This window comes from Mesoplodon bidens (assembly GCF_964165515.1).
Source record: "Mesoplodon bidens genome assembly, chromosome: 6".
Lineage (NCBI taxonomy): Eukaryota > Metazoa > Chordata > Mammalia > Artiodactyla > Ziphiidae > Mesoplodon > Mesoplodon bidens.
Genome location: NC_138162.1, coordinates 26,751,796 through 26,777,309, shown reverse-complemented (window position 1 = coordinate 26,777,309; position 25,514 = coordinate 26,751,796). Strand labels below are relative to the sequence as shown.

General features: G+C 37.0%; 1 protein-coding gene across 1 annotated transcript in view; it reads right to left on the bottom strand.

The window, feature by feature from the left end:
- The window catches only part of INVS (inversin), a gene marked incomplete at its 3' end in the record, with an annotated part of 154,852 nt that overhangs the window by 72,580 nt on the left and 56,758 nt on the right, over positions 1-25,514 (bottom strand). Inside the window, 4 exon segments of the mRNA XM_081236598.1 lie at positions 669-778; positions 3,078-3,258; positions 6,981-7,148; positions 11,033-11,206. Coding sequence (XP_081092724.1) covers positions 669-778; positions 3,078-3,258; positions 6,981-7,148; positions 11,033-11,206 — 633 coding nt within the window.

Sequence of the window (25,514 nt, the reverse complement as noted above, 5' to 3'; positions counted from 1 at the left end):
GGTATTACACTAGGCACTGGTCATAAACTTTCTCTAATCCTTACAATAATCCTAAAAGAAAAGGTATAATTATTCTCATTTTACATATGAAGAAACTAAGATTCATAGAGGTTAAGAACTTATGCAAGGTCATACAGCTAGCAAATAGCACAGTCAAGATTCTAGCCAAGGTCTTTCTAGTTCTAAAGCCTTGCCCACTGCCTTCAGGACAATTACAGATTGCCAAACACTAGATTGTCTTTAGTGCCTTACAATTAACAAAAAAGATTAAGTACACTTACAGTAAAGCAAAATGTTACACTGAATAGTTAAAATAAAAATTCTTTAAAACTTCCCATGTGACTAACAGCTTTATGAAAATTCAGACTATCACCTGAATCAGAGAGTGAACAGTATGAGCAATTGTTAACAAATAATTGCTTACACAAACACACAAATGAGTACATGTAACAGTGTGAAAATCTGAATAAGGTCAGCGCATTATATCAATATCAATTTCCAGTTTATGACATTATATTATACTTTTGCAAGATGTTACCACTGGAGTGAACTGAATGAAGGGTACATGGGATCTTGCTGTTTTATTTCTTACAACTGCATGTGAATTTACAATTATATCAAAATAAAAATTTAATTAAAAAAAAAGAAAATTGTCATGGTTTACTTACAGCAAAGTTACTCTGAGCTGCATAGTGCAAGGGTGTTGCTCCTTGGCTGTCAGATGGGATGGTTCCAGACTTATTTCTTTCTAAAAGGAGATGGACAATCTGTGCGTGGCCTGAAAGCAGACACAAGGTAGTTATCACATAAAAGGACTGATTCATTTATAATCTATTTAAAGGAAAGGGGTAAGAAAAATCATTAGCACATAAACCAGCATTCACAATGCCCAGTGCAGCCTCTTCTAACTTCTCACGAAAATACATGATTATGTAGCACAAAGGCAAAAACTTACAACACTAAAAACTTAATGCTTCAACCAGGAAGGAAATGACTAATTATAATAGCCAGATTGAGAAAAAACTGTGTTAAGTATAAGCTCACTGCATCCCCTGGCTTCACCTTATAAAACTGCCCATAAAAACAGAAGAAGGCGTGTTAGAAGCCAGCCCCTCTCAACCATTAGTGTCCCTCGTCTCCAGGTTCCATTGCACCATCAATCAGAACTGCACGGTTGTTCTCTTCTGCTATTCAGGAGGACAACCTATAATACAAACTCCTGTAACCTCTGAGGCCTTCTATCCATCCCCTCTAACCTCCCTCCCCCAATTTTTTAACATCTAGGCAGTGATTTCAAATCCCAGAAAACAAGTGGGCAGGAATGATGAGGTGGTAGTAGAGAAACATGCTCTGCAGTACACTTCGGAGGATGTGGATGTGGTCTCCACAAGTGAAGAACTGTAGAAAGGATCAAAGAATAAATAAACCTGGTAATAGTATATTTAGGAAACCTGAATTTCATACATGCCATTGCTTCAGTGTATAGGGAATGAGGCAATGAAGAAGATGCCACATTAGCAGAGCAAGAATACACTGCATGAAAGCCAGGCAGCAAAAAAGGAATTGGAGTGGGAGTTGTGCTCGTCTACCTGCTCTCCAGCTATGGTTTGAGATGGAGTTCTCCATAACATGAATGGGCAAAAACAGGATCAAAGGCAATCTATGCACATAGTCAATCTAAATATCTCTTGTTTGAAAGATAAAGAGAAAAATTCAGAAAAGGCTATATGAAAACATACTCTAGGACAGGGAGAAAGGAACACCATCAGAAAGAAGAAGAGCATACCTCAGAAAATGGTCTAGAGAAGGATCCAGAGGAAAATTTCAGGCAACTGTTTGGCATCCTTGACTTTTGCAAAGAGATGGCCTCTATGAAAGGAAACAGAATATCCTAAGAAGAAAATAATCTAAAATGAAAAGGTAATGGAAGGAGATAAAAAGGAAAAAAGCTGAGATAAAAAGAAATATGGATGAGAGAAGGAAATCAAAATATAACCTAAAATACAATCTATAAGAGGCAGAAAGAAAGCTGAACTTGTGAAACACAAGTCAATTTAGTGTTGTGGAGACAAATTTGCAAAGTCCTCCTAGGATGCAGAGGAAAAGGGATGAAACTGCACCTTGAAATGAAGTGTAAATAATAATTATAAATCTGACTATAAAACTGAATGCAATCATTTAAAAAAGAGATAATGTGTAATTTAAAAACTAAGTCCATAATAATAATGGTTTATTATAATTATTAATATTAATTAATAATTACTATCAGATTATATTTACAAATACCCAAAGAATGATAAGTGAAAGTGTGCTAAATTCCTCATTTTAAATAGATGGGAATCAATAGACACAGTATTGCTCTGGACTCTGACTTAGGCTAAAAGTTTAAAAGTAACTACTAGTAGAACCTAAAAATCCTCCTAAAACATTAGGCAATTCAAAACCAAACAACAACGAATGTAATCTACACACCACAAGGCAGAAAACAAAGGAATCAGGAAAAAACCCAAAACACTAATAATACTCAAAGAGCAGAATAACAGAAAAAAGATCAAATTATACAATTTATAACAATAATTATCAGTGGGTAAAACTCCTTCACTAAAAGAGAAAGACTCTCAGATTGCCAAAAATCAGACACATACACATATATACTCTCTCATCTAAAAAAGTGATCCCCAAAAAGGTTAAGTCAAAGGCATATCAAGAAATATGAAAAGGAAATCAAATATCATAGTATTAGCTCACACATAAAATTAAAGCCCTTCTCCAAAAAAGCAAAGGCATTGAATGTGATGATTATTTTATATTTACATTTGTCAACAAATGTGCATTACTTTTATAATAAAAATGAAAAGACACGATGTTGAAATTAATATATAACAGAGAATACATTTTATATTGCTAAAATTTAAGCATACAACAGAGGGATTTAGGTATAAAGTGCCACATATCAATTAAAAACTAAAACAATTAAATAGGAGGTGGGAGCTGACAGGGGGAGAGAAGCCATGGAAAATTTCCTATACTCATGCAGTTCCTCCTGCTGTTGATCCTTGGTTTCACATTCAACTCACCTAGTAAAGCTGCCCAGTGAAGAGGCGTTCGAAATAAGTTATCGTAAGATGTTATATTGCAGCTTTCATATGAGGTCAGGACATCAACCACTGTCACGTTCCCATCAGCAACTGCAAAGTGAAGAGGTGTTCGACCCTCATAGTCTTGCCAGTTCAGTAAAGACTCTGTTGGAGCAGCATCCTATTTTTAAGGAACCAGAGACCTCAGACATACATGGAATCCTTACTAAATCACATTTGACACAGTATTAACTGAGCAATTTTTGAAACCTACATATTCTCTCTCAGCAGAAGTGATAAATTCAGAAAAAAGTATACAGTCTAAATCTTTAAAATTAATTTTCATATTTAACTATAAAAAGTACAGAAAAGATACCATAAACAACATGTACCATCTATCAATAGATTAAATAGGGATCAACATTTTGCCTAACGTGCTTCTTTTTATCTCTTACAGATTCAGCTAAAGGCATATGTTTTGGATTTTTGCTTCATATATATACATCCATAAACAACAGTTGAATTTTGTATGTGTGTTTTCAGTATTTATACTTATGTATTATACCATACATATCCCTGAATTTTTTCTTTCAAAATTATACTTTTGAATTTTTAATTTCAACACATTTGGGTATCTATGATGATACTAGTCCATTTGTTAAACCACAATTTAGTTAACCATTCTCCTATTGAGGGATATTTAGGTTATTTACATTTTTTCCCACTATTAACAATAATGCTGCAATGAACACACTTCCTTCACATGTCCCTTTGTGGCACATGTGATTTTTTTCTAGCCCAGACACCTAGATGGGAAATTGCTGGGTTGAAGGATATTTGTATCTTCAGCTAGTATTGTCAAACTGCTCTCTAAATGGCTGTACTAATTAACACATCTATGACAATGTGTAAAAGCTTTTATTTCCCCACATGCTGGTACATATTAACCACTTAACCACAGACTTACAACATTTTTCCCCTTATAGGTATGAAAAGCATTTCACTGATGTTTTAATTTGTATTTCTTTTATGAATGAGGTTGAGTTTTTTTTTATCATATGTTTATTGGATATTCGGTTTAAATTGACAGTTCACAACATTTATTCATTTTTCTACTGGATCTTTGTAGCAGATATGATGCATTGCTTAGGTCCCCCTTCAAGACTAAAGGACCTACTTCCCCAGATGCTGCAAGTGCTGCCAGCAAATGACCTTCTACTGTCATCCTTTTGGAATTGCTTCAGCTAAAGCAATGACCTGACCTCACCCATGGTCAGGTCCCTTCTCAGATTACATTACATCCAAAGCCAAGCTCTCTTGTCTAAATTTAAGAACTCTCTGAAGGGCCATCCCAGATTTAGAGCTGTCTATACAGTCAGGCTATTTTACAAAAAAGAGTATTAAAGGTATTATAAACACTTCAAAAAAAGAAGTAGAATATTACCACAGTGGTATTCTAGGCCCTTGAGTCTCCCAAGGACTTAGATTCATTTATAAGGAAGAAAAAAAAAGCCAAATCTGTGAGGAAATAAGATATTATGAGTGAGAATCATCCTCCAAAGACTTCAGATCTTGGAATTAACACATAAAGAATATAAAATAACTATCTATGAAACATGTAAGAAAATAAAAAATGAAATAAAAGGTGAGCAAGGAAAAAAAACTCTCAAAATGATCAGGCAGATCTGAAAAAGAACCAAGTAGAACTTTTAGAAGTGAAAATATAATCACTAAGATTGAAGACTAAATGAATAGGGTAAACAAGAGATTGGATGCAGCTGAAGAAAGACTTGGCAAACTGGAAGGCAGATCTGATGTAATTACCCAGAACGTAGCAGAAAGAGACAAGATGATAGAAACATAAAAGAGAAGTTAAGAGACATGGAAAGTAAAATGGAAAGGTCTAAAATATGTATTACTGGAGACCCCAAAGGCAGGAGTAGAGAGAATAAAAGAGACGCAATATTTAAAGAGATAATGGTTATATATTTTCCAGAAATGAGATGCAATAATCAGAATGTATACCAAACAGGAAAAAAAAAAAGGCACACCTAGACAAACCATAGTAAAACTGTAGTATGCCATATAGAAAAAATTTTAAAAAGCAGCCTGAGAGAAAAGATATCTATAAAGGGATGACATAGACCAATAATAGGCTCTTCAAGAGGAATTAATGAAAGGCAGAAAGCAGCAAAATGACAGTCTGAAAGAGTTGAGAAAAGTAACTACTTAGGACTGTGTATACAGGAAAACTATATATTCAAGAGTACAGTAGAAATGTAGACATTCTTAACAAATAAAATCAGGGAGGGCTTCCCTGGTGGTGCAGTGGTTAAGAATCCACCTGCCAATGCAGGGGACACGCGTTCAATCCCTGGCCTGGGAAGATACTACATGCCATGGAGCAACAAAGCCTGTGCATAACTACCGAGCCTGAGCTCTAGAGCCCACATGCCACAACTAATGAAGTCTGTGCGCCTAGAGCCTGTGCTCCACAACAAAAGAAGCCCACACACTGCAATGAAGAGTAGCCCCTACTCACTGCAACTAGAGAAAGCCCATGCACAGCAACAAAGACCCAACACAGCCAAAAAAACAAAACAAAAAACAAACAAATAAATAAATTTATAAAAAAAATCAGGGAGTTTACCACCATAGATTTACACTAAAGGAAGTTCTAAGAATTGTACTTCAGGAAGTCAGATAATAATAACTCTAGAAGGAAAATTTGAGACTCAAGAAGAAATGCAGAGAAAAGAAATTAGTTAACACAGAAGTAGAAATAAATTTTCATTGTACAAATAAAACAATAATATCTTTTGCAGTCTAATTTGTGTGTTATAAGCAAATAGGACTAAATATTAGACTACCATAGCCTGTAAGTTGGAATTTGGGAAGGAGTGATTAGAAAACCTCAAAGAATATACTGATAAATATTCAAAATTAATAAGAAAGTATAGCAAGTTGGTTAAATATATAATTAATGGCCCAAACTATCAATAGCATTTCTATACACCCGCAACAACTAGTTAAATACATACCCTAGATACCCTAGATATGCTTTTAAAAAAGGTTCAGAGCAGCACTGTTGTAAATAGCAACAAACTGGAAACAGTTCCAAATGTCAGTCAATAACAGACTGAATAATGTGTCATTTAATCTTCATAAAATGGAATACTATACAGCAGTAAAAAGTAATATATTACAGCTACACACAGCAACATAGATAAAATCACCAGCTTAACCCTGAGCAAGAGGAAAGTATGTTGCGGAAGAATACATACAGTACGATTTTATGAATATAAAATTTAAAAATGTTAAAAACTAAACAATATATTTTTTAGGGATACAAACATGTGTCAAAACTATAATGAAAACCAGTGGAATGATAAGCACAAAACTGAGGATAGTGGCTGACTCTGAGAAAGGAGAAAGAATGGTACTGGGAGGTATCCAGCGAACTTCAATGGTAATGTACTTGGCTCCTCAACTCAGTGATGAGTACATGAGTATTTGTTGTTTCCTTATATATCTTAAATGTATTATATAAATATTCACTTACATCTATTTACTATTTAATAAGAACAAGTATAAAACAAAGACAGGGATGATAAATATAAACTCAGAAAAATAGTTGATGGGGGACAGGAATGAGCATGGCACAGGGAGAGAGAATGTATTTGGAAACTGGCACATAGGAAAGTTCTGTGTGGTCTTAAATAACAGTATTAAAATGTTTTATTTCTTGGTGATGAGCTCACATGTTTGTTATACTCTTTTGCTTCATAACTTGGTTGTGTGTCATATAAATGCTTTTGCATATATTGGATATTTCATTATATATATATATATATATATATAGTGTGTATATATATATTTGGAAAGGCCATCCCTTATACCCACCAGAATGCACCGCACTGTATGAACAGCACTCGGATCTTTGTGGTTGGCTGCCCAGTGAAGTGGGATCTTGCCTTCGACATCAGGAATTCCAATGTTGGAATCATGCTTGATGAGCAGCTTCACATGCTCAGGGTTATTGTAGTAGGCACTCCAATGCAGAGCTGTTTGCTGCAAAATTGAGAGATTCTCAAAATAACAATAACTACAGTAACAGTGAAAACACAACAAACTCTTCCCAAACTTTCAGTGTGTGACAGGCACTGTCGTAAGAGTTTTATATATTTTATCTCATGTAGTCTATATCATGACAACTCTGGGAAATGAGTACTCTTGAATTTGCATGCGACTGATGAGGAAAGTTAAGTACGAAGAGGATAAGTAATCTGCTCAAAGGTGTGAAGGTAGCAAGTGACTGAATAGAGATTTTAAACCCAGGCAGTCTGACTCCAGAATCTGACATCTTAACCATGGCAGGGATTTAGGTCATCAAGTACTAATAACTGATAATACTGAGAAAGAAAAACGCAGCGAAATATTTTATGAATAATTATCAACAAAGTAAGTGATCATCTTGATATTGCACTAAGCACCTTAAGAATTTGATAGAAGGTTTTATATTTTAATATCTATCAGAAAAGATCTATGCATAGGAAATCATGGATCTAGAGTCCATTTTTTATATCAAAGGATAAATTTAAATTTAACTATAATTTTACAGGATAAATTGTTAAGATATATTTTGAAAATACAGCAACACTTGCTTTATTTTTAGATAAAGTTAAAAATGAACATGCTGAATTTGCCAATGTTGCTTTAAAAATCTCTTCTGCCACTCTCATCAACATACTGGTTTCTCTATTAGGAGAACTATTAATGAAACCACAGAGAAACTGTTTAGATATACTTTATGCCTTGAGAGTAGCATTGTCATGAATCCAATCTAGAATGAGATCATTTAACAGCAGGAACCAAGCTCATTTGTCACATTAAAAACTTTAAATGTTGGCATATGTGGTATTCATTCAAAGTGAACCTACAGGCGTCTAACATGTAGAGTTATTAACTCATTACTTTTTGTTTAGTGATAACTGCAGAACAAAAAAGTCACAAATATCAAAGCAGTTAATCGCCTAAAACCACATTTTCAGTAAACAACATGTACAGTTTCTGTCAAATATCAAAAGCAGTTAATCGCCTAAAACCACATTTTCAGTAAACAACATGTACAGTTTCTGTAGTTCTTTTCTTTTCCTATATTTGTTCTTTTTTAAAGAATTAATTAATTAATTTTTGGCTGCGTTGGGTCTTCACTGCTGTGCGTGGGCTTTCTCTAGTTGCGGCGAGCTGGGGTTACTCTTTGTTGTGGTGCGCGGGCTTCTCATTGTGGTGGCTTCTCTTGTTGTGGAGCACGGGTTTTAGACACGTGGGCTTCAGTAGTTGCAGCACGCGGGCTCAGTAGTTGTGGCACACGGGCTTAGTTGCTCCACGGCATGTGGGATCTTTCTGGACCAGGGATTGAACCCGTGTCCCCTGCATTGGCAGGCAGATTCTTAACCACTGCACCACCAGGGAAGTCCCTGTTCTGAATATATTTACTGAAATATATTATGCTGTTGAACCTAACAGTAAAAAGTTTGGGGTTGCATTTTTTTACATCTTTGTTTTTTATTTTTCTAGTAATTTTTTCTTTTTATTGACTGTGGAAAAATGTACATAAAATAAAATTTACCATTTTAACTGTTTCTAAGTGTAGTGTTCAGTGGTATTAAGTACGTTCACATTGTTGTGTAACCATCAGTACTATTTATCTCCAGAATTTTTCATCTTCCCAAACTGAAACTCCAAACCCATTTAACAATAACTCCCAATTCCCACCTCCTCCCCGTCACCTGGCAACCACCATTCTACTTTCTGTCTCTATGAATACCTCGTAAGTGGAATCTTACAATACTTGTCTTTTTGTGTCTGACTTGTCACTTGGCATAATGTCCTCAAAGTTCATCCACATTGTAGCATGTGTCAGACTTCCATTCCTCTTTAAGGCTGAATAATATTCCACTGTACGTATATACTGCATTTTTTTAATCCAGCTGTCCATCAAAAGACATTTGGGAGGTTTGTGAGTAACATCTTTGGGCTATTTTGAGTAACGCTGCTATGAACATGGATGTACAAATATCTGTTCGCATTCCTTATTTCAATTCTTTTGGGTATATAACCAGAAGTAGATTTACTGGATCATACAGTAGTTCTATGTTTAATTTTTTGAGGAACTGCCATATTGTTTTCCACAGTGGCTGTACCATTTTACATTCCCACCAACAGTGCACAAGGGTTCAAATCTCTCCACATCCTCACCAACACTTGTTATTTTTTTTGTGTGTGTGATAATCGCTATCCTAAAGGGTGTGAAGTGCTATCTCACCGTGGTTTTTGATTTGTGTTTCTTTTGTGATTAGTTATATTAAGCATCTTTTCATGTGCTTATTGGTCATTTGTATATCTTCTTTGGAGAAATGTCTATTCAAGTCCTTTGCCAGTTTTTTAATTGAGTGGTTTGGTTTTTTGTTGCTCATTTTTAATGTATTTTATAATATGATTGGTCTGTGACAGATTAGAAATTAAAAAAAAACTGATCCTTCACCTCAGATGGTTTGAGACTCAGTGCTCTGTGCTTTTGTCCTTCTTTCTTCTCTGTGGCTGCCTGGACTATGCAGATCCATTTTCCATCTCTCTGACTGAATAACCTCCCATCCCTGTTCAATAATAGAAGAACATACAGGGACTGGAAGACAGCAGGAAGTTCACAGAATATATTGGGGAAGACATGAAGCCCAAAGACAGTTGTAGCTTCTCAAGTGATTCATGGGTCTTGTGCTTTTTTCAGTGAAATATTTATTTATTTATTTATTTAGCCACACCACGTGGCTCGTGGAATCCTAGTTCCCTGACCAGGGATTGAACCCAGGCCCTCAGCAGTGAAAAGACAGAGTTCCAACCACTGGACCACCAGGGAATTCTCAGTGAAATATTAGTACTATAAATGCTGTGACTTAGGAATAATATTAATTTACAAGTTGTAAAATAAAGTTAAAGTTGATTTCAGAACTCTGGGTTATGTGAATGACTACTAAACAAAATCTAAAAATCACATAAAGAACACTACGGGAGTGAAAAGATTATTGAATATAAACCCAGTGAATGACTTATAAGAGTTTTAATTACATGAGAGTGCTGGAGTTAGCAAGACTCTATGATTAAGTGCCTGATGAAAAGGAAGAGGATGATTGCATTGTCTAAAGACCACATTTTTTTCCTGTAAGGAATGATCAGAGTGTTGATCAAAACAATGACCAATGTGTACACTATGTTAAAACTCAAGAGCAGGGAAGATAATGGATCCTAGTAAGAATGCCAGAGCAGATGTTAGAATCAAAATGAACTAATAATAATAATTTTAAGCTAATATTTATTGAGAGAATACTATGCACTGGGCATTGCGCTAAACACTTCACATATATCATCTCATTTTATCTTCAACAACCCTTTATATGAGAAAATTGAGGAATAGAGGAGTTAAGTAATTCGATGGACATAGAACAAGCGGTGGCTTCTACACTGAAACCCAAGAAGAATGATGCCAAAGCCCAGGCCATTAAAGCACTATGCACTTAGTACATTACCCAGGGCATTTGGCCACCACAAATCTAACTACCTTTAGCAACTATCTTGACTGGCAGTCAAATACTGAGTTGGAGTTAGACAGGCCTGGTTTGAATTCTAGTCCTGCCAATTGGATCTTGGGCAGAATTTTAATCTTCTTGAGCTTCAGTTTTCCCATATGTAAAAAGATGATACTACCCACCACACCTGGTTGCTGGGAGGATAAAATGACAGAATTTAAGTGAAATACTTTACTGGGGTGTGTGGAGACTTGGAATTGTTCTACCATGCATGAGTGGTAATTTAGGCCTTCTTCCTTGAGATTTCACATCATAAAATAAAGCATTTGCTTTCTGCTCTATTTGTCTTCGATTTTGACAGTCCATTACCTTGTTTTTATCCTGTGTATCCACTTCTCCTGGTGCCATAAACTTCAGCAGAAGCGCCAAACACTTAGGGCTCTTGTGCCGGGTAGTCAAGTGTAAAGGAGTCATTTCTTCTAGATCTTTCTGCATCCAGTTTGCTCTGCGTGTAAGTAAGAGTTTCATGAAACGATAATTTCCCTAAATAAAAAATAAGAGACAGTAAGAAGAAATTTAGTTTGGAGCCAAAAATTTTTTTAAATTTTAAAATGTTTTAAGCATTTTAATTATTCTGCTAGAATAATAACATTCAGATAAATTAATAAAAGGAAAGTACTTATAATTCTACTACTCTAGCAATTGTTTTATTTTTTCATGTTTCTTTCCAACTGCTTTCTATATGCATTTAGTTTACTCAGTGGCTGGTCAATATTTCATTGTGTTAAGGCAAGACATTTTATTTAATCATTCTATTACTGCATATAATTTTTTTAATAGAAAATGCTACAATGTACATGATTTTTCACATATTTTTTTTCCATAGAATAAATTATCAGGAACCAAATAACTGGGTCAAAGGAGTTTGTGCATTTTATGGTTTTTGGTGTATTTTCCAAATGGCTATCTAGTAGCAACAATGTGTGAATGTATTAGTTTCAGCACAATCTGACCAGCACAGCACATATTATTTATATTTGGAGTATAATAACTTTGTGAAATAAGTAGAGATTTTAAACCCCAATTTACAGGTGAGGGAATTGAGATTCAAAGGGGTTAAATATTTTGTTCACAGTCATTTGGTTAATAAGGAAAAGGTGGTTAGCTTTCTTGAAGAGAGTTATTTACAGGTACAACTAAGGTAGAAGCAGCTTCCTCAAAGTTCAGGTCCCAGACTCATCTGGTCACACAAACACCAACCCAGAAATCACTGTAGGCCACCCAGTTGCAGTCAGTGCTCTCCACACCAGTTAAACCCTCCAATCTGGCAGAACCAACCCATCTGATAAAGAAGTTTAGCTATAAGGGTTAGAGTAATACACTGGTGGGGACTCAGGTCGACCATTTTATAGTATGTCTGTGTGAGCTTTGAAATCCTTGAAAAATATTCAGTAGTTCTTTTAAGCTCTTTCCTGAGATCTAGTTCCATATTTCCAATTCTGATTGGAGCCTTCAATATGCTTGGCATCACAGATATTTCCAAGTCAACATGAACAAACTGCATTGCATGATCAAGTTCTCTGCCTACTTCATGAGTATTTTTCTCTTTCCCTATTCAAAGCGTAGTGGCAGGCAGGGCTACCTGTCTTTTTCATCTTCTGAGACCCTCTACATCCTAAACATTGTTGGAAATGTGACCTTTAAGTATTATAATTACAATGCATTAATGTTCTACTATCAGGAGCTATCGGTATTAGTAAGGAAGACATTTATTGATTGAGCAGGTTCCCCACTGTGATGAATGTGAGGCTCTAAGTAAGGCAAAGGGAACTAGCTAGAGCAACAGTGAGGTGCAGAAGGAAGAATGAGACTTGCCTGCTTGCCTACGGGGGCAAAGACAGGATTCAACTCAGCTCCAGGGCTGGGGCAGAGATAAGAGAGAACAAGGCTAGGAAAAGGGTCATAAGGCTGTCTATACTAGATGGGCAAAATTGGAATGGACTGAAAAACAAATGAATGCAGCTCATTTATTTCCTTTCAGAGAGGCTTTCCTTGACTACCCTAAGCAGAACTTATTTTGTTCTTCTTTATTGCAGTACCCTTTCATTTCCTTCATAGTACTTTCCCCAGTTTGTAGTTACACATGTTTTTATTTCCCTTCACTGAGATTTCCCTCATAAGCAGTAAGCATCATGAAGGCAGAGACTATGTTTTGTTGACTACTGTGCTCGGCATGGTTCCTGGCACATAATAGGTGCTTAACAAATATTACTTGAAGGACTGAGTGAATAAGAGGAAATGAAATATCTTCTAGAGGTTTTTGTTTTTATTTAAAAATTCTTATTTACAGTTGCTAAATTAGATCATAACAGTTAAGAATATTAACTCTCGGGGCTTCCCTGGTGGCGCAGTGGTTGACAGTCTGCCTGCTGATGCAGGGGACATGGGTTCGAGCCCTGGTCTGGGGGGATCCCGCGTGCCACGGAGTGGCTGGGCCCATGAGCCACAGCTGCTGAGCCTGCGCGTCTGGAGCCTGTGTTCCGCAACGGGAGAGGCCGCGATAGTGAGAGGCCCACGCACCGTGATGAAGGGTGGCCCCCGCTTGACTGGAGAAGGCCCTTGCACAGAAACGAAGACCCAACACAGCAAAAATAAATAAAATAAATTTAAAAACTCCTACCCCCAATATATATATATAAAAGAATATTAACTGTCAAATATCTGGAATTTTGTTACTATTACTTTTTAATGTTTTATTTATCTGAGCTTCATTCATAGTGGACATCATTTATCTGGATTTTCTGATTTCACCCAATGCCAGTTTTTGAGAAGGTGCTAAAATTTCCTCAAGAGGGCACCCTGCTCTAAATCTCTTGCCATCTTTTCTTTCAAAAAAAGAGAAAAATGCCCAGGAAAAACAAACATATGTGGTACTTCATATCAAAAAAATAAGGTTTGACCTTTCTCAGCATAACATTTCAAATATTACAGAATAATTCATCATGACCTTTTAAAGATATTCAATCAGACAATCATTGTGATTTTGAAATTTAAAGGAAATGGGAAGGAGAAGGAGGAAATTAGAATATGTTAGGGGGTGGCTACTGACTAATAGACATAGTGCTTGGTATATTTACATTTCACATTATTCTGCGGATTCTACCTACACAAAACATCGTACACCTCAGTAATAATCACTCATTCATTCAATAAACATCCACTGAACCTTGTTACAAAGCAGCCAGGAGTAAAATGTTTGTACTTTACTTATTATAAAGCTCTTTGACATAGATTTCATCTTTGCTCCTCACAGAAGTATCATGGAAAATTTTTACATATCAATTAAAGTATCTTCCTGTGACTCTAATTTCCTCATCTGTAAAACAGGAATAATAATAGTACCTGAGATTATCATGCATATGAAATGATAAAGGTAATATCTGTACTTAGAACAGTACACAAAGCAAATGCTCAGTAATGTTTGCTAACTTCATTATGGACAGTTTTCCAATGTGGAGGAGGCAATAAAACATAAATGGTCAAGTGGAACCAAGAATGGCCCATGACAGAGGGCATGTAGATAGAAAGATCTGACTGAACATGGTATACGTAGTTCAGCTACTGATTAAGGAGAGAACCAAGGTTAGGAACAGGTAAAAGTAAAAATAGTTGGAATGTTATAAATAATGGCTTTTCTGATTTTTTTTTTTTACATTGAGAAAGATGTCTATACTCTACCTATGGATAAAGGTGATATAGTACCAACAAGTACATACCCAATAGGAATTTAGCTGGTACCCTGGGGAGGGGTCAGCTATATGATCAGGCCAGCTTCTTCTATTCCAAAGGACAGAGACACAGCAGATATTACTGACGAAAGCTGGGACTAGAAACAATATAATCCATTTGGACCAAGGTCAACCTCCTTGGTCTCATGAACAAGCATTTATTAAATGCCCAGTGTATGCAAACTCAATTCTGAGACTGAACAGAGGGGACAGACAACCTTTGAGCTAAAATCAGGAGAGTATTTGTAATATAAGTGGAAAAGAGGAAAACATTAGCTTGAGGAAGCAAGCTATTTTGATAACCCCCTGAAGACTGTATGACCCTGGGGATACATGTTATAGGTTACTTTGTTTCCCGTTAAGCCTCCTCAATACAAAAGCAAACAAACAAAATGTCTAAACATTTCCTCACTATTGCTTGAAATTAGGACTTCTTAAGTTTTCAGGTTTATTATAACACAAATACTTTGGGGATGATTTGGAAGTTAACAATTTAGTATCATATCTTAGGGCCACACAGAACATGACCCTGAGGCGAAGACTGTTTTGGAATTTGCTTTTATAATTTCTGACTGGGTAGGAAATAGTATAAGAGCAAAAGAGATAATAGATCAAAAGAGCGTATATTCTTAAGAAAATTCCGGTGGTAAGTGAGCAGAAATGAGAGTTAAAGTTACAAAAAAGTCCTGATTTCATCACTGAAAGGACATTAACTCTGATATGATGAGGTCTATTATGCCACTGAAATGTGAAAATATTTCCTAATGTCTCTGAAACATTGAATAAGATGTCATTTCTCAGTTTCTGTTTTTTTGTCGTTGCTGTTGTTGTTAGGTACTAATAATCCTCATCTTAATCTTCCTGTAATTATTAACACCATGAGCTTCTTTTGTCTGTAATGTAAGTGATTATGACATTTGGATTTTCCCCAAATACATGAAAAGGAGTATAATATCTGAAAGGGTAAAAGAGAATGAAAAAGCTCTCTGACCTGGAGAACAGCTCTTGAAATGAATCTAGGAACAAATCAACTCAAAATGCCACTTAAGCTCATATTTTTGTCTGTCCAATTTGCTAAGATGAACTCCTTTTTTTAGGAAAAGTCATTTAATCTTAATAACAATGATATGGAAGTTTTGAGTGAAATACTTTGATATTTTGTTTTAGATTTTTCATTTTTAAGAAATAAAACATAACATATATGGTTAATACTCCCTTTGTGTCCTTCCCCAATTCTATTACCTTTTCTCTCTTTGGAGAACTTGGTGGTTATCATTCCAGTGAATGTTTTGATACATTTTATTTCTTACAAATAAATGTATTCATAAACTACATAGCATTATTTTACATGTTTTCAATCTTTATATAAGTAGCCCTACATGAATCACTTGCCACCTTTAACTCAAAGCAATATTTTTGAGATGTATCCAAATTGCTTTGGTTCATACCTTTTCACTGAAGAAAGCTTTCTGTCCTATGAAAATAATGTTATATTTATTTATTCTCTAAGGGAATATTTAACATGTTTCTCATTTTTCACTATTACAAACAATACTGTAATGAATTTTCTCGTACATAGCTCCTGGTACATGTGCCAGAATTTCTGAAGCTGCTGGGCTGAAATTGTTCTCTCAAGTAGTTACTCCAATTTACACTTCCACCAGTAATGTTTGAGAATGCTTGTTTCGCCACATCCTCTCCACACTTGGTTTTGTCAGGCTTGCTAACTTTTGCCAATATGATGGGTATACAATTGTATTTTACCATGGATTTAATTTTCATTTCCCTTCTTGAAGTGGAACGTCTTTGTTAGCTATTTGTTTCTTCTTCTGTGAAGAGCTTTTTTTGCATTGTTTACTCATTTTGCAACTGAGCTATTTGTCTTTTTCTTACTGATCTATAGAAGTTACTTACATATTCTGGATACTAATTCTTGGCTTGTTTTGCAAATATCTTCTCTCTTGTGTGGCTTTTCTTTTTGCTTTGTTTATGTTCTTCCACTAGGAATGAATTCATGGTCTGAATGATGATATTGGTAGCTTTCTTAGCATTAGATTTCTTCATATATTTTGTTTGCGGGCTCATTTTAAAGAGAAGATTGCTTGCTGTTATTTTTTGTTTTTTTTTGTTTTTTTCTTTTTTTCTCTTTGCTCACCCTTATAGCTGCTAACATCCAGCTCCTGGTCCATTATAAGAATCTGTACTTATAATGATGTTTCGCAGCCACATGTCTAAGTGATACTAGGGGTATCACAGTTACTGTCACTGAGCTAGTGGGTAGCTTCCTGGTCCTGAGGCTTATCTTTGTCCTGCTCCTGCCACTTCTCTAAAACAGCTTCCTCTAAAGCTATAGCCTCATATCAAGGCAAAGAATACTCCCAAATTCTAAGTATTTTCTTGGCTTTAGTGTGAATATAGGACTGCCTGTAGCAGTCCTTTTCCCCACTGGGACACTGAAGAGACTAGATATTTTCTCAAAACCTACATGTTTCCTGATGAATCTCTTTGCATTCTTGTTCTCTCTGTGTCCTCAGCACTTAATTTACTCTCACGGTAGCTGGGGAGAAAACAATTGTCCACCAAATGTTCATTTATTTTTTTGTTCATTTATAGGTTTGTGTATAATTTTGTCCTGGAAATATTATAATTATATGTATAATAGCACAAATAAATGTAAGGTAGGCATTCTGTCATACTTTATTCTAAATCCTAATCATACTATATACCAAAAGATACATGATTTAAAACTGAAATGGAAATAATAGAAACATGATCTGTTACTATAAAGTCTAATGATATCTATGTAATTATATATTTATAAACTCTCAAGGCATTTACCATGTTAATTTTTAAAAAGAATCACTATCCCTAGGAAGTACATAGGTCACAAATATCAATAACCTCTTTATCTCAATCTTTCCTGTAATGGTTGCAGACACAAATGAGTCTTAGAAATACCACATAGTGTTGGGAGAGGCAATCTGCCGTGGGCCCTGAGCGTCCCTGCATGTTCTTACTAAGTATGCCAAGAATGCAAAGCCTTGACTCCTCTACCTGGGCCATTTCTCTGAGTTGGGTTTGTATCAAGCAGTCTTAAGGGACATTAATGTCTCCCAGGACATTAGATAAAGAGTCTTGCTTACTACTTACTAAAGTAAGTAGTAAAGTCTGGAGCTACCCCAAATTCAGCATTCCTCAGATGCCATGTGAACCCACTGTGTGCTCAGTGTCCATCTGGGGCCTCTGCATTGCCTCCTGGTTCTTGGGGGTAAGGGATGCAAAAATGCAAGTGCTCCTGCTTTTGCCATCAGTAATAAAGCTTTTTTTTTGTCTCTGATGGTAGTCTTGTGGCTTCTGCCAGTACTCAGAACCAATTTATTACCTTGTAATAAGTTGGCACAAACAAAGAAAAAAGTAGGGTAAATTAAATCCAACACCTGACAGTACAGGAAATGAGGAGGGGATACTGACGGAGACATAGTTTTCTTGAAGAGTAAGGACCAGGGCCCTGCAGGTCAGGTTCAGGGATGAGAAGATTCCATGTGATAATATCCAAGCGGTGGGCAAGGTTGGGGAGATAAAGGAACCCACTGTCCTGTTAATGACTCAATGAGGAAGAGCAGGATTAAAACAAGCCACCCAAATGATGCCTTGGTCTTCGCTCACCTTCCCCTGGGCAAGCAGAGGAAGGGATGAAAGCATGACAATGGGGCAGCAAGCTGAAAGGCAATGTAGTTGTGGCCTCTGAGTCAAGGAATCTCCAAAGTGGAAATCAATGGAGAAAGCAATGAGACCCTGCTACTTGATACAGAATTTTGGGTGGACTGAAAACAGCAGAGGTTCCCTTGGCTGAGACATGAGTGGGCAGCTGCTCAAAAGTGAAAGTGAATGCAAAGCCTTGCCTGATAACACAGAGGCAACTGCGCCACGTACCTGATCCCTGCTATAGTCTGCTTTGTCTGGCAATGGGGACAAAGAACTGGACGTAGACATGGCCACTGTCTGAAGCAAACTGCTGGTTTAATGGTGCCCTTGATGCTCAGAGGTTCCCCTGAATGCCTTGTCCTGGTTTACTCATGATTTGGCTAAGTTAAAACCTGATGGCAACCACTGGGAAGCAGTCCAACATCCATGACAACTCTGGAAGACCAACTGTGTACAGGGCAGGTCAGCCCTTTACATTCTATGGGCATTCTGCGCCCCATGCTGTCCTCAGGAATCTGAAATTATCAAGAGCAGGCATGGCCTCCTTGAAAATAAACTCAGAAAGATTTCTGATTCCACCTCAGTTACCTCTTCCTGATCCACACACCTGAGAGAGGTAGGGTAGTTTGGTTACTGTATGTGGCCACCCACAGAAAGAGTTCATCTCCTCATGGCAGCCTCCTGGGAAGTAATCAGGACAAAAGGAATGGGGGATCATATACACCTATGTTGAAAATTTAGGGTTCCGCCCTGTCCATCCCTGGTTATGATGCTTCTTTCTTTCTTTCCCCTAAGAGTAATCCCAGGCTGGCCTCATTGGTACACCCTCTGGGTGGCAGCCCAACCAAAAGGGAGCTTAGAGATTCAAACTTAACTCTGGTTCAGCCACCTGAATTTGTTTGTTGATTGACACGGTCCTACATCATACACATCCATAATGACCACTTGCTTGAGTACACTACTCACAAAGTCCTCCTAAATGCCCACGTGGGCTAAAGTGGGGGACATAATGGGTCTCTGTAAATTTGTCCTATATGCATCTACCCTTCTAGATGAAAGGTATGGGTGCAAGTAGATGATGAGAGAAAAGGTGAGGAGTTCTAGCTATTAGGGTGGGACACACTGATTTTGTGGTTGAGGAGGGAATGCAACAACTTCAGCACCTCGGAAGGGGACACCTTGGGAGGTACAGGGAGGGAGAGAACAACTGATGCTCTCTTTGTCCTCTGGATCCAGTATTGTATCCCAGAAAAAAAAGAAAATTACTTTTCACTACCTCAATCAAATAGCAGCTGAGACTAGCAATCTGGTCTGCTTTTGTGTTTGTCATCCCCATCCGTGTGCTATGAAACAGAAAAATTCATGTGGACATGGATGGACCTGAACTCTTCTGCCACGCTTGATGCCATCAATGGCAGCATGAGAAGCCTTGGGTTATGCCATGTATGACAATCAAAGCTGTAACTACTTGGTGATACTGCCCATGTGGCTTAGCCAAACAATGAAATGGTGATCCACGTTTAACAACAAATCCTGAACTAAAGTGACTTGTGCCTCTTCAGGTTATATGTTCGTATCTGGGGGAGAGAGGGCCATTAAATAGTTCTCCATTGGGCTTAGGGGTTGCTTTTCAGCCCCCTAGTGCCTCATGTAATTATTGGCAATAACACCAAAGATCAGCAGGTCACTCAAACTCCCTTGCATGGGTCATAATAGATAACAGAATAGCCTTAGAGTATATCTTCACTGTATAAAGTAAGACCTACTGTTTCCCCTGGTACTTATTCACAGTGGACTTAATCCAGGACACTGAAGTCAATTCTGCAGGTTGTTCTCATCCTGCAGCTTGGAGTTTTATTATTTAAATGCTGTATGAGACATAAACAGTTGTTCCCAGCCTCTGTTGGTCAGATTAATCAGAGTAGCTGATGGAATAGCATGCTCATGTCAAGAACATGTAGGGCTAAGTGATGGGTTGCTGGGAGAAGCAATTTACCATGGGCCCTAATCATCACTGCATGTTCTTATGCCAAAAATGCAGAGACTTGACCACTCTTGGCCTAGGCAACTTCTCTGGGTTGTGTTTGCTGCAATCAATTTGAGGGATGAGGTCATCTCTTCTTCCGGGTTTACTAGCTGCTCACTACAAAAGTGTAGATTCCTGAAGTTCAGTGTTCCTCTGTGCTATGATGGAAACCTGCTGTGTGTACAGCATCCATCTGGGCCTTCTGTGACTCCCCCATGGTTCTTGGGGGAAAGGGAAATCAATACAAACATATAGGTGCTGATGCTTTTTGCTATGCTGTGAATAATAAACTTCTTTGTCCCTGACCCTGGAGGCTTGTGTCTGTTGTCAACATCCATGAAGCAGTAACAGACTAACTTCTTATCTTGCAATATATGGTGAGACAAAATCTCAAGCCTTGAAATAGTTCTATACTATTGTAATATGAAATGAAGCATTGAATATAAGAAGCGAAAATTGATTAGAGAGGTGAGTAGGGGCTAGAAAATGGAGAGTCTAATACAGTATGACGAAGAGTCTAAAATTTATCATATAGGTAATGGGGTGCCAGTGAAGAGTTGAAGAAGGAAATGACATGAGTGGATTTATGTGTTTAAGAAATATCCTGGAGGCTGTGTGAAGTACTGATTTGAGGGAAACAAATCTTTGGTAGTGAGACTGGTGAGGGGGTTACTACAGCAATCCAGAATAGAAATGTTGGGAGCTAAGTGGAAATAAGAGGACAGACTGTGAAATATGTAAGAGGCCTCCTGAATGGGTACAAAATGGAGAGTGGTGTCAACAACTGAAAAGACAGAAGGAGAAATAGGATTAAGGATAAAGATTTTGAGTTCTGTTTTCCTAACACGTGGAGTTTGGGGTGTCTGAGGGAAATCTATATAGAGATAGCTAGCAAAAAAAAAAAAAGAAAGAAAGAAAGAAAAGAATCTATATGGATCTGAAGATTGGAAGAGACAGCTAGATTCAAGATATAGGGTTATGAATCATCTATATTAATAGCTGCTTCAACTGTTTTATCTAAAGACATAATTTCTGGCATAAATTAAAGTACATGAAACTGGAAAAATGAATCTATACATCTTAGCTGAAATATAAACATGATTTAAATATCCACATAAATAGCTCAGTACAGTGCAATCCATACTGTTCTTTTACCTAGACCATGAGATACTACTACCATATCAAATATAGAGTATAAGTGGATTGGAGAAAGGATGGGCCTTTCCTCATTATTCTTGTCTGCTTGGATCATTCTTTTTTTTTTTTTTTTTTTTTTGTGGTACACGGGCCTCTCACTGTTGTGGCCTCTCCCGTTGCGGAGCACAGGCTCCGGATGCGCAGGCTCAGCGGCCATGGCTCACGGGCCCAGCTGCTCCGCGGCATGTGGGATCTTCCCGGACCGGGGCACGAACCCGTGTCCCCTGCATCGGCAGGCAGGCTCTCAACCACTGCGCCACCAGGGAAGCCCTTGGATCATTCTTTGATCCCAGTTGATTTAGGTGTCTCGTTGTACTCTGGTTTCCTGCTTTTTTCTTCTTCTTCTTCTTCTTTTTTTAAAATTTAATGTGAATCTTTACAGGAAACAGTTACAAAAACCGTTTTTGAATGACATGAATTACTGAGCTATAGAAATGAAATCAAATCTGTATTGCTTTTCCCAATCACAGACATTCTCTTTCTTTCCTTAAATTTCTGATTTCAAGCCTAAGTACTGTGTTTTACAGCTAAAATTTCTAATTACTCAACAATTATGATGGTAACCACATCACTAACCTGCCATCTTATGCAAATCTGAAAAAAATGTTTTTAAAAAGCTATTTGACAGTTCTCTAAGCAAAGGTTAAGAATGGCACTTCAAAGGCAGAATGGAGCTCTATTTGTTGCTTTTCAAGTTTAAGATGTTCATCCATCTGGCAGAGCAGCTAGACAATACATCAGCCAAGAACATCTCTCTGGCTTGAAACAGATTCTGGCTCTCAGAGAGGATTTGACTGAAGGAAAGGCAACATCCTTATTTGCTCTGTGGCTGAACTCTTCTAATATTTCTCCTCAATGCCTCCTCCAAGGCTTGGCTCCATCTACTAACTTGGTTTCCATAGGAATAGACAGAACTATCAAGTGGCACATAGTCAAACAGCACAACAGAACGAGAAAATGTTACTGTCAAAAAAAAGTAGACAGACTTTTCTCTAAGAAAAGAAACTATGAAAATATATCCTTGACTCTGAGGCTTCCTTACCCAGTGCTGGATTTTTCATGTGCTTTTCCTGCCTGACATAGACTATTTTTTTTAAGATTATGATGAAAATTAGCCCCTTCAGTGGAGAGGATTTCATACAAAAAATATTAAAAGGTATAAAACGCTGTGATGCTTATTTCCACAAGTACAATTCTCTTGTGCTTGTGAGCTACCCTCATTTATTCAGAGTGGTGCTTTGAGTTGGCAAAACCTTTTGGGCTGATTATAAAATGTATTTTGTTTCTCATAGTTTGACATTTTATTTATAGGAAAGCATTTATTTCATCTTAAATCAGTAGTTCTCAAACTCTAGCATGCATCAGGATCTCTGGAGAGCTGGAAAACACAGTCTGCTGAGGACTTCCCTCAGAGTTTTTCATTCACTAACTCTGGTGTGGGGTCCCAGAATCTACATTTCAAACAAGTTTCTGGGAGACACTGGTGCTGCTAGGTCCAGGAGTTCACACTTTGAGAATCATTGTTTAAACAAAGAATCTAATAACAGAGTTCTAAACCCTGAAGAACTTAAAAAAAACAAACAACAAAAACCACCAAAAAAAGAATGCCTGTTTCATCTTAGATCAATGAAGTCAGAATTTCTGAGGCTTTGGCACCAGAAAACTACTAGAGCTAATAAATGAATTTGGTAAAGTTGCAGGATACAAAATTAATGCAGAGAAATCTCTTGTATTCCTATATACTAACAATGAAAGATGAGAAGAAGAAATTAAGGAAACAATCCTATTCACCATTGCAACAAAAAGAATAAAATACCTAGGGATAAACCTACCTAAGGAGGTAAAAGACCTGTACTCAGAAACTATAAGACACTGATGAAAGAAATCAAAGATGACACAAACAGATGGAGAGATATACCATCTTCTTGGATTGGAAGAATCAATATTGTGAAAATGACTATACTATCCAAAGCAATCTACAGATTCAATGCAATCCCTGTCAAACTACCAATGGCATTTTTCACAGAACTAGAACAAAAAAATTCACAACTTGTATGGAAACAGAAAAGACCCTGAATAGCCAAAGCAACCTTGAGGGAAAAAAATGGAGCTGCAGAAGTCAGACTCCCTGACTTCAGACTATACTACAAAGCTACAGTAATCAAGACAATATGGTACTGGCACAAAAACAGAAATATAGATCAATGGAACAGGAGAGAAAGCCCAGAGATAAACCCTTGCACCTATGGTCAACTAATCTATGACAAAGGAGGCAAGGATATACAATGGAGAAAAGACAGCCTCTTCAATAAGTGGTACTGGGAAAACTGGACAGCTACATGTAAAAAAATGAAATTAGAACACTCCCTAACACCATACACAAAAATAAACTCAAAATGGATTAAAGATCTAAATGTAAGGCCAGACACTATAAAGCTCTTAGAGGAAAACATAGGAAAAACACTATTTGACATAAATTGCAGCAAGATCTTTTTGACTCACCTCCCAGAGTAATGGAAATAAAAACAAAAATAAACAAATGGGGCCTAATGAGACTTAAAATCTTTTGCACAGCAAAGGAAACTATAAACAAGACAAAAAGACAACCCTCAGAATGGGAGAAAATATTTGCAAATGAGGCAACTGACAAAGGATTAATCTCCAAAATATGTAAACAGCTCATGCAGCTCAATATTAAAAAACACAACCCAATCAAAAAATGGGCAGAAGACTTAAATAGATATTTCTCCAAAGAAGACATACAGATGGCCAAGAGGCACATGAAAAGCTGCTCAACATCACTAATTATTAGAGAAATGCAAATCAAAACTACAATGAGGTATCAACTCACAGCAGTTAGAATGGGCATCATCAGAAAATCTATGAACAAAATCTATGTGGAGAAAAGGGAACCCTCTTGCACTGTTGGTGGGAATGTAATTTGATACAGCCACTAAGGAGAACAGTATGAAGCTTCCTTAAAAAACTAAAAATAGAATTACCATATGACCCAGCAATCCCACTACTGGGCATATATCCAGAGAAAACCATAATTCAAAAAGACACATGCACTCCATTGTTCATTGCAGCACTATTTACAATAGCCAGGTCATGGAAGCAACCTAAATGCCCACTGACAGACAAATGGATAAAGAAGATGTGGTGTGTATATATATACAATGGAATATTACTAAGCCATAAAAAGGAACGAAATTGAGTCATTGGCATAGACGTGGATGGACCCAGAGACTGTCATACAGAGTGAAGTAAGTCAGAAGGAGAAAAACAAATATCATATATTAATGCATATATGTGGAATCTAGAAAAATGGTACAGATGAACCAGTTTGCAAGGCAGCAATAGAGACACAGATGTAGAGAACAAATGTAAGGACACCAAGGGGGGAAAGCGGGGGTGGGGGGTGGTGCTGGTGGTGGTGTGATGAATTGGGAGATTGGGATTGACATATATACACTAATATGTATAAAACAGATAACTAACGAGAACCTGCTGCATTAAAAAAATAATAATTTGAAAAAAGAAGAATTTCTGAGGATTTGGAATTAATATTTCCTAAATGCTCTGCAGGTGATTTGAAAATGGTATTAAGATTGAGATGCGCTGACCTAATTCAATAATTCATTCCACATTCAACAGTTACTTACTATGTAATTACTCTGAACCAGACACTATGCTAAGGGTTTTGGAAGCTTTCAAAGTAATTAAAATAGAGATGTACACTCATTATACACTATGATGTAGTACAAGCAAGGAGGGGCAAGTGCATAAAAAATACAAAATAGACCAGGCAGGTTGGATGAGGATGTACTTTCAGCCCTTTATGGGGAGGGGAAATGTCAGATCAGGAAAGACCCCATGAAGGACATGGCAGTTGAGCTGGATCTTGATTTGGGATCACCAATACTTTAGCATCTCTCCATGTCTCCATATTTTCTCCCCTCCCCATTTCTTTGATAGGGACAATAGATATTTTCTGAATTTTATGCAAAGTGCTATACAAAGATAGCTTTGAGTCTTATTCCCACCCCTTCCGATCAATTTGTCCCCATAAGCTCCTCCTATGGAGAAATTCTGAAGCCAACATTAGTTAAGTTGTATATAGCAAGTCTCTCAT